The sequence below is a fragment of the Eulemur rufifrons genome, chromosome 6 (genome assembly GCF_041146395.1).
Source record: "Eulemur rufifrons isolate Redbay chromosome 6, OSU_ERuf_1, whole genome shotgun sequence".
Taxonomy (NCBI): domain Eukaryota; kingdom Metazoa; phylum Chordata; class Mammalia; order Primates; family Lemuridae; genus Eulemur; species Eulemur rufifrons.
The window spans coordinates 58,933,693-58,944,369 of record NC_090988.1 but is presented as its reverse complement, the minus strand read 5'-3'; the positions used below and the strand labels follow the sequence as shown (position 1 = coordinate 58,944,369).

General features: G+C 36.0%; 1 protein-coding gene across 1 annotated transcript; it reads left to right on the top strand.

The window, feature by feature from the left end:
- The first annotated feature begins 5,213 nt into the window (after positions 1–5,213).
- LOC138384897 (olfactory receptor 5P76-like) lies at positions 5,214–6,189 on the top strand. Its single transcript, XM_069470555.1, has one exon. It carries the CDS (start codon positions 5,215–5,217, stop codon positions 6,187–6,189), a length of 975 nt encoding a protein of 324 aa, XP_069326656.1. The 5' UTR covers position 5,214.
- Positions 6,190–10,677: the final 4,488 nt, after the last annotated feature.

Here is a 10,677-nt window from a genome sequence, read left to right as displayed (position 1 = left end):
AAAAAAAAAAAAAAAAGATGAGGAAGGTTGCTTATGCACTGAATTTTACCCTCCATTGGTTGGGGTTGCTCCCAAGGCTTTAATTACCCCCACATCTGGAATGTGCTTGCATGTGGTCTTGGCAAGGTCCTGGTGACTGCCCAGAATGTCTTAGGCTTCTGAACAGGAGCAAAGCATTAAAGTGGAGTTCGTGTTTATCACTGGAAGTGGGAAACTTACAATATGAGTTAGAACCAACCACCATATATGTTCCTGAAATCATAATTGGGGTAAGGATATCTAACATAGGTATCAAAAACATGTATTACAACTGCCTACCCACATTATCTTACCATATCATGAGGGAAGAGGAAATGCCACTCCAACAAGTCACACTATAAATAAGTGTACCCTAGAAATCATTTTTAGCATTCCTCTATAAATATGTCCTAATATATACTTGACTTGCATATTCATTTAAATATTGTTAGGACATTTTTGGTTTTGTCTTTTTTGGAGGAGGGAGGGTTAGATCATACCTAGCAAGTTCTGATTTGAGATTCTGCATGTATGCTATCTTAGGATGCTTTCCCCAGAAACAGATCCTGAGAAAAGGGTTTGCTTTAAAGTGATTTATTAAGAGGGTGCTCCAAGAAACTGGTAAGGGATTCAGGGAAGCAGGATGGGTAGAGGGAGAAAAGAAAATGAGGGTGCAATTTCAGGAAGAGTCCTGATTCTCCAGTGGATATTATTTATATACTCATAATGGTATAAACACAGATTTTCATATTTTGAAATCAGTGTACAGAGTTTTTAAAACTTAGCACTAATTACAGAATGCAGTGTCAAGGTACAGGAGACTGAAATGGGGAAGTAAATTTTAGAAAGAGAGTTGAAGAGAGGTATGGGCATGCAGATAACTTTATCCTTGTAAAACAGGGGGTCACAAGATATTTTCTGTAATTAAACACAAGCCAAATTAAATTAATTAAACGTGAAATATATATTACATAAATTTTAAGGTTTAATAAAATACAAAATCAAAATGTAATTTTACTGAAAGGATGGAAGGATGGAAAGGACTTATATTTTCAATAGCTGGAAACTTGAAAGATTAAGAAACTGAATTTTTAAGGAACAAAAGACTGAGAGGACAGTGACCTGAGCTAGGCTATTATACCTTGTGATACAGATATGAAAAAGTTTGCAAAATATATATATATATGTCCATTAATTAAGGAAATTGAAAACATGGTTGTTTGGGGTGTAAGATTTGTATTTATTCTCTTCACTGCTAAAGTTGAGTAGCTTATTTATAAAAAACTGCATGTGAGATTTAATCTTAACTCTAGATATTTATTGTAATATAATTTTTAAACTTCATACCATGACATTATATTGCCTGTTAGCTGTGAGAAAATTATTAAATTTTATTCTTTGCAATAGATCATTGAATTAAAATCTATTCTCTTTTTTCTTTAACTCACTAGATATTATTGTTTCAATCTTGTTATATTAAATTCAATAAAACTGTACAAATACTTTTAGGCATGGAAAGACTACTGGTTTCCTCCTTGCATCAATTATATTTAACTTAAATAGAAAGCAAAAATAGCAGGAATGAAAACAAATTCTAAGCTTTTCTTTAGAAAAGCATTTTGTTTTTAAATATTGAAGTATCTCAATCATGAAATAGTTTAAAGAGTCAAAGTGGTTACCTGCAGGGAGTGAGGCTTTGGATTTGTAAAGGATGGGGCTCTGGACCATTGTTATCTTTTACAAGCCATTTGAATTATATGCATAGAATTATTTGATAACTTTAAAATGAATACAATTAAATTCTTTTAATTAAACAGCCAGCTCACTCTGGCTGTTCTGTGAAAGGGAAATTATGCATATAGGAAAATTAATTAGGACAGTTTTGCACTGGAGAGAAGGGGAGAAGTGGACACATATAGAAATTTAGCAGATATGATTAACTACACATGAGAAGAAATTAGTATCCTGAATGCTGGCCACGTGGTTAGGTCCAAACTGGAGGCCCAGCTAGTTTTAGGCAATTAGGCAAGGTGTTGGAGAGAAAACTGTAAATCAGGAACTAGTTGGGAACCAGTGGTCATCACTGAGCACTTAGATCTTGGTGACATTAGTAGTACGGAGTACACATTCTAACCTTCAGTCTTACCTGAATTTAAAATCTAGATTTAATTTTCCCAAGTAAATACAGTTGGACAAGTAGATTAAACCTTGGCCTTCTCATTCTCTGTAAAATTAGGAGAATGGGAATATTTGCTCACCAAATAATTGTGAGGATTAAATGAAATAATGTGGTAAAGTGATAAGCACAGTGCTTGATTGGCAAAGAGGAAGCTCTGAATGAAAGTTGGTTGGTATCAGCAGTGGTAAACCACTTCCATCAAGGGGAGCATCTGGAATATGAGATAGGACTCTCTAATATTAGGGTTAGCAAGAGACTTAGATTGAGTCTTCAGCTTGAAGGTCACTGTCTCTATGATTATCCTTCGAGTCATGTAAGTCACTCCCCAGTAGTCGTTCCTTGGAGATGTAGTATAAGGGACTAAGTCTTACCTGAAAGGCATCCAACATTTTTTACCTCCCAGTTCTCTATCTATACAACTTTAGTAGTATTTATTTTATATCTTTTGACAGGAAAAAATATGTCCATCACTTAAATAATTTTGGTATTTGAAATTTAATTTTATGTGGGATTTACACTCCGTATTTCCAAAGGTACCTAAAGGAGTGTCTTAAACATTTATCACTACAAAATACTCACAACATGAATAAGTGTTGAATGAATGCAGCTAAGGTAACTGCTTTGTATTTGCAGTTTAGTATTCCTTAACCTGAAATATCAAAGTGAACTCAGAACCAATATTTAGCCATGTGATACTTTATAATATTATGCTTCCAACAATTATCAAAGGAAAGTACACCAACACCTAGATAAAATGAAAAAATTTGATCACTTCAGGATTGACAGAACCCTTAAAGATTAGTTGTGTTTGTGTTGATTGAACAGTTCAATGTTCACTTGAGAATGTGATAATGATCCCAGGTGCTTTTGAATTCGTATTTGAATCTCTAAAATCTTTAGAGATTTATCCCCAAAGGCAGGCAATGAAATCATGTTGCTGCTATATAATAACAAGGACTTTGAACGTATAGGTGTAAGATGAGTGAATTCTTCTTTCAAGAAGTAAGATTTCGGCTTTTGTGAGTGAACCCGATGTATTGATTTTCATTTACCATTTGAGAACACTTTATTCTCTAGAGTTGTGTGTGTACTCACAAGTCATAGTTGTGAACAAGGCAGATGTAATTTATCAGCCAGCCAGCAAGGAACTTTAGCTTAATTAAATTGAGTTTCCATAGCCAATTTATGTGAATAAACAGGCATAATTCAGTCTACCAAGATTTCTCATTTATCTACCCAGAAGAACAGAAACTGACATGCTCATTTAGCACTATCTAAACTTGGCACTCAACCACAATGCTAATAACTTCACTAACTGTGAGATGCTTTGAGAACTTACTGGGAGTAAATATGTTGTGGAAAGACCTGCTTTGCTTATTGGTCTGAATGCTCCAGAATCACAGACAACTGGACACTCTGGACAAAGTCGAAGATATAAAGCCAGAAAACTTGGAGAAGAGAGTCAAGCTGGCCACTAGCTGGGTGAACCTGGGTAAAGTATAATCTTTGTAGGCTGAAACTTTATTCAGCTGTACATTATTTCCAAAATATACTATTTCATTCTATAATATCAATACTTCAATTAAAAACATTGTTACATTAGGAAATTATTTGATTGGTTTGAATAAATGTACTATATGCTCTGAATAGTAATCACATAACTTTTGCATAGTGATTAGGTTGATATATCAAACTACATGATGTAACAACATTTTAACTGGAAATATTAAAACATCTTAATCCATTTATACTAGGTGACTTCATTCATAAACATAACTTGAAATTCCTTTCGGTTCCTTCCTTGTCCATTGAAGAAAATTGTACTTCTCTTTTTAAACACTAGTGTTGTTTAAGTGACAGACATGGTAAACTATGTAACTAATTAGGCACCTCTTTTATACGTTAACTGTCAAAAAACTGAAATATTAATCTGTTATGCACTTATTTTCAACTGTACTAGATTTCATGGTAAATGTTATTTACTTTCCTTTATGGTGTAGTTTCTGCAGGAATTGATTGGATCCAGACTGCTTGGGATTCATATCTTGATTCCAGAACTCGCTATGGAACCTTAGGTAAGTCACTTTACATGTTCAAATTCAGGTTCCTCATCTATAAAATGTAAATTAACAATACTGAATGGTATTTTATGGAAATTAATAAATACATATATATATATTTCTTAAGCCTGTGCTAGTAATTTAGTAACCATTCAGTAAATGTTAGCTAATACTCATCTCCATTGTGTAATCCTACACTTACATATATTTTACTCTTTTTTGCTGTACTTACAATCCCTTTTTGTGATATTTTTAAATCTCTAGCTTCAAAGGCAGGTGAGGTACATTTTTTAGAAAGAATAAAAAAGATACACATTACTTGAAGTAAGTTCTTAGTGTTTCTGATAAAAACAAGTTTTAAAATATAGAATGACTCATTACACAAAAATATATAAACAATGAGACTCTAAATTTAATAAAACAATTTTTAGTCCAAAATTTCCTTGAATGATACATTTGTTCACATTAACCTTCATGTATTTTTTTATTTCAACATATTATGGGGGTAGAAAAGTTTAGGCTACGTATATTGCCCTTGCCCCGCAACCCCCGAGTCAGAGCTTCAAGCCTGTCCATCCCCCAGACGGTGAGCATCACATTTATTATGTGTGTATACACCCATCCCCTCCTCACCCCTCCCATCTGCCTGAGACCCAATTAATGTTATTCCTATATGTGCACTTAGGTGTCGATCAGTGAACCCAATTTGATGGTGAGTATATGTGGTGCTTTTTCCATTCTTGGGATACATCTTGGGATAGTAGAATGGGTTCCAGCTTTATCCAGGAAAATAAAAGAGGTGCTATATCATCATTGTTTCTTATAGCTGAGTAGTCCTCCATGGTATACATATATAACCTTCATGTATTTATTAATGAAAATGAAACCATTAAATTTATATCTGCCTTAATGTACTAATCTCATCATAGGTTCTTTTGGGGAGCAGCTACTTGTCTCATGGATTCCCTCGTGTATGGGAACCACACTGCTGTGACAGAGTTCATCTTATTGGGCTTAACAGATGATCCAGTCCTTCGTGTCATCCTCTTCATGATCATCCTGTGCATATACCTGGTGACCATCTCTGGAAACCTCAGCATAATCATTCTAATCAGAATCTCCTCTCAGCTCCATCATCCTATGTATTTTTTTCTGAGCCACTTGGCTTCTGCTGACATAAGCTATTCATCTTCTGTGACACCCAACATGCTTGTCAACTTCCTGGTGGAGAGAAATACAATCTCCTACCTTGGATGTACCATCCAGTTTGGTTTTGGTGCTTTCTTTGGGACAGTTGAATGCTTCCTTCTGGCTGTCATGTCTTATGATCGTTTTGTGGCAATCTGCAACCCACTGCTTTATTCAACCAAAATGTCCACACAAGTCTGTGTGAAATTGCTCGTAGTGGCTTACACAGGTGGTTTTCTTAATGCTTCCTCCTTTGTCTTTTCCTTCTTTTCTTTATTCTTCTGTGGACCAAATAGAGTCAATCATTTTTTCTGTGATTTTGCTCCTTTAATTGAACTCTCCTGTTCTGATGCCAGTGTCCCGATAGCTGTTTCCTCATTTTCTGTTGGCTCCATCGTTGTGGTCACTGTGTTTGTCATAGCCATCTCCTACATCTACATCCTCATCACCATCCTGAAGATGCGCTCCAGCGAGGGGCGCCACAAGGCCTTCTCCACCTGCACCTCCCACCTCACTGCGGTCACTCTGTTCTATGGGACCATTACATTCATTTATGTGATGCCCAAGTCCAGCTACTCGACTGACCAGAACAAGGTGGTGTCTGTGTTCTACATGGTGGTGATCCCCATGTTGAACCCCCTCATCTACAGTCTCAGGAACAAGGAGATTAAAGGGGCTCTGAAGAGAGAACTTGGTAGAAGAATATTTTCTAGTGATGCCTGTTATTTTTGTAGGATTTCATAGAAATATATTAAACAGAACACTTTGTAGTTTTTCAGAATACTTAATGCATGTGTACATATGGATTCATATTTTCTTTCTCCAAAATGTTGTGAACTCCATATTGAAACTCAGTTTCTTCTTCCTCCATGCAGTTAATATTGACAGCAACTCCTGGAACATAGTAAGCGTAATTGCATATTTGAAATAAAAGAAAAAGAATTAATGATAATGACTGGCTGAATGAAGCTTTTATTCTTGCTTGAACACTTTCTCTGCTGAATTTGAATCCCCACCACTGAAATGCTCAATGCTTCCACCTGATTCAAGTGATTGAATGTGACAGGCTTTTGCACAAACTCACACTCACGACTTTTATGCCACAGCCTTGACACTGTTATAACTCACATTAGCAACTAGAATCCCAGCCTAGTTTACTAAAAGTTTTGTAACAACACTCTACTGAATAATTTATCCCTTATGTCTTTGCATTATTGGAGAGTTAGACAATCTAGAAGCCAAATATTAATAACAGTAGCAGTAGCTGTAGTGACAGTATTAGCAATAGTAGTTAAGGGTGAAATTTTTCACTACGTTCTGGGCACTGTCTCAGTGATTTACAAGTACAGTATTAACCTAATTAATCCTGAGAATGAATGACTTCTGTCAATTATTTTCTCAATCCTTATATCCTCTTAATACTTTGAGTTGTTATGAGGCATATATTCTCTGTGGTGAGCAGAGGGAGGGGCTCTTTGAGAACACTTCACTACTAGGGGACTTTTGTTTTTGGGACACATTCTTTTCTAGGTAACCCTTTCTGTTGAAAGTAAGTATAGAGACTTAGTCATCTGGATATGGGAGGTTAATTTCTATTACACCAACTTTCTGGCACAAAATAAATAAAAGGTTGGGTAAATATTTTTAAATGTATGTTTTTGCTTCTGTTTATGTGGTGAATCACATTTATTGATTGACATATGTTGAAACATCCTTATATCCGTGAGATGAAGCCCACTTGTTCATGGTGGATTTTTTTTTTTATGTGCTGTTGAATTAGGTTTTCTAGTATTTTATTGATGATTTTTTTTCCATCTATATTCATAAGGGATATTGGCTTGTAGTTTTCTTTTTTTTTTGTTGTGTCCTTTCCTGGCTTTGGTATCAAGGTGATGCTTGATAGCATCTATGGCTTCATAGAATCAGTTGGGCAGGATTCCTTTCCTCGTTGTAATGGAATAATTAATTTCTTCAGTATGGGTACTGGCTCTTATTCATAGGTCTGGTAAAATTCAGCTGTGCATCCATATGGCCTGGGGCTTTTCTTGTTGGAAGACTTTTTGTTACTGCTTTAATATCGTTGCTTCTTATTGGTCTCTTCAGTAGTTCTATTTCTTCCTGATTGCAGCTTGGGGAATTCTGTGTTTCCGCAAATTTGTCCATTTCCTATATGTTTTTGAGTGTATGTACATAGACATTTTCATAGCATTCACAGATGATATTTTGTATTTCAGTGGTATCAGTTGTAATATCTCCTTTTTCATTTCTGCTCGAGCTAATTTGGGTCCTTTTTCTTCTATTCCTGGTTAATCTAGCAAGAGGTATATCAATTTTGCTTACCTTTTAAAAGAACCAACTTTTTGTTTCATTGAAACCTTGTATTGGTTGTTTTCCATTTTTTTTACTTCTGATGTGATCTTAGTTATTTCTTTTTTTCTGCTGCTTTTTTTTTTTATTTCATCTTATTATGGGGTATACAGAATTTCAGGTTACATATGTTGCCCATGTACCGCCTGTCCCCTGAAGTCAAAGCTCCAGGCGTGACCGTTCCCCAGACAATGCACATTGCATTCATCATGTAGGTATATACCCATCCCCTCCTCACATCCTCCTCTCCCCGAGTCAGCACCTTCAAGCGTGACCATTCCCCAAACGGTGCGCATTGCACTCATCATGTAGGCATACACCCATCCCCTCCCCCAAGCCCCCCACCTCAGTCTGATATCCGATTGGTATTGTTCCCAGATGTGAATTTAGGTGATGATCAGGGAAACCAATTTTCTGGTGAGTACATGTGATGCTTGTTTTTCCATTCTTGGGATACTTCACTTAATATAATGGGTTCCAACTCTCTTCAGGAGAACCATAGAGATGTCGTGTCTCCGTTATTTCTTATAGCTGAGTAATATTCCATGGTATACATATACCACAGTTTACTAATCCATTCATGTATTGATGGGCATTTGGGTTGTTTCCACATCTTTGCAATCGTGCAAACTAGTGCAACCCCTGTGGAAAGCATTATGGAGATACCTTAAACAGATTCAAGTAGACCTACCATTTGATCCAGCAATCCCATTATTGGGCATATACCCAAAGGAAAAAAGGTCATTCTATAACAAAGACACATGTACCCGAATGTTTATAGCAGCACAATTCACAATTTTCTGCTGCTTTTGATTTGGTGTGCTCTTCCTTTCTTAGTTCCTTGACATGTATCATTTGATTTTTAATTTGTGATTTTTCTGTGTTTTTAATATAGGCATTTCAGGCCATGAATTTTTCACTTAGGACAGGTTTAGCTGAACCCCATAGATTTTGTTAGCTTCTGTGCCCTTTGTTATTCAGGTTAGGAATCTTTAGATTTCCACCTTAATTTCATTGTTGACCCAGTAATTGTTCAACAGCAGGCTGTTTAATTTCCATAACTTTGTGTAGAGTTGAGTGTTTCTCTTAAAGTTGAGTTCTAGTTTTATTCCACTCTGGTCTGAGAAGATACATGATATGATCTCCATGTTTTTGAACGTGATGAGACAAGTTTTGTACCCTCTGATATGATCAGTCTTGGAGAATGCTCCATGAGTTGATGACAACAATATATATTCAGTAATTTTGGGATAAAATGTTCTGTAAATGTATCTTAGGCCCATTTTTTTAGAGTCCTGTTTAAGTCAGTGTTTATCTATTTTCTGGTTTGGATGATCTGTCCAGTTCTGTCAGTGGCGTGTTGAAGTCCCTGGAAATTAGGATGCTGCTGTTTATCCCTTTGCTTAGATTTAGCAGGATTTCCTTTATGAATTGGGGCACTCTTGTGTTAGGTGTGTAAATATTTAGGATTGTTAGGTCTTCTTGTTGAATTGCTCCCTTTACCATTATATAATGACCATATTATACCATTCCTTACTATTGTGGATTTAAAGGCAATATTGTCTGATATGAGAATGGCTACAACTGATTTCTTTTGGTTTCTATTTGCATGAAATATTTCTTTCCATCCCTTCATCTTGAATCTGTATGATTCACCTGCCACGGTAATGCCAGCTGCCTCCAGTGGAGAACTCAGCCTCTGTAGACACTTGGCAGAAACAAGAATTAAGGAGATGGTGTGAGGTGGGGCTGGTTGGTGCTCTCCCCTCTCATGGTCCCCCAATGGGTGGTAGCCCTGAGGAGCTGAGCTGGCAATCCTCCTTGCAACATCAAAGCAAACGAACCAGCTCTCCACCTCTCCATGTCCTAGTGGCAGGGGATCCCAATAGGAAGCAGAAGTTACTCAGAGGCAAGGAAGCATGTGAGTCAGTACCTCACCTTCCCTGGGAATGAATCAATAAGGCAGAAGTGGAGCTGAACTTCCACCTCCCCCTCTGGAAGAAGGCAGTGTAACTGAACACTCCATTTGCCAGACTGGTGTCAGTGGAGCCCAGCAAGGAGATAAGTATCCTCACTCATCTGCCAGTTTCAGCTACATCCCAACAGGATGACTACCTGCTAAAAAAAGATTGAATATGATCCCAAGTTTCATAATATGATATTCAAAATGTCCATGATGCATTCAAAAATCAATTGTTATTATAAGAACCAGAAAGATATATCTTGAATATAAAAAAGACAATCATGTCAACAGTAAGACAAATAAGATATTCAAATTTTCAGACAAGGATTTAAAGCAGCTGTTGAAAAATGATTCAAGAAGCAATAAATAATTGATCACTTGAGTATTGACAGAATCCTTAAAGATTAGTTGTGTGTGTGTGGATTGAACTGTTTAATATTCACTTGAGAATGTAATAATGATCCCTGGTGCTTTTGAATTCATATTTGAATCTCTAAACTCTTTAGAGATTTATCCCCAAAGGCAAGCAATAATATCATGTGGCTGGAATATAATAACAAGTACTTTGAATGTATAGCTGTGAGATGACTGAATTCTTATTTCAAGAAGTAAGATTTTGGCTTTTGTGGAGTGAACCTGATGTATTGATTTTCATTTACCATTTGGGAACACTTTATTCTGCAAAAATTCTCTCTCTATTCAAACCAAACAAATAATTTCCTAATGTAAAAATGTTTTGTAATTGAAGTATTGACATTATAGTATGAAATAGTATTATTTGGGGAATAACATACAGCTGAATAAAGTTGCAGCCTAAAATGTTTATAGTTTTCCCATACTTATGTATTTGTACTTACAAGTCATAGTTGAAAACAGGGCAGATGTAACCTATCAGTCATCTA

What these genes read in the sequence shown, in the direction of transcription:
- LOC138384897 (XM_069470555.1), top strand. Translation starts at nt 5,215, where the DNA reads ATGGATTCCCTCGTGTATGGGAACCACACTGCTGTGACAGAGTTCATC.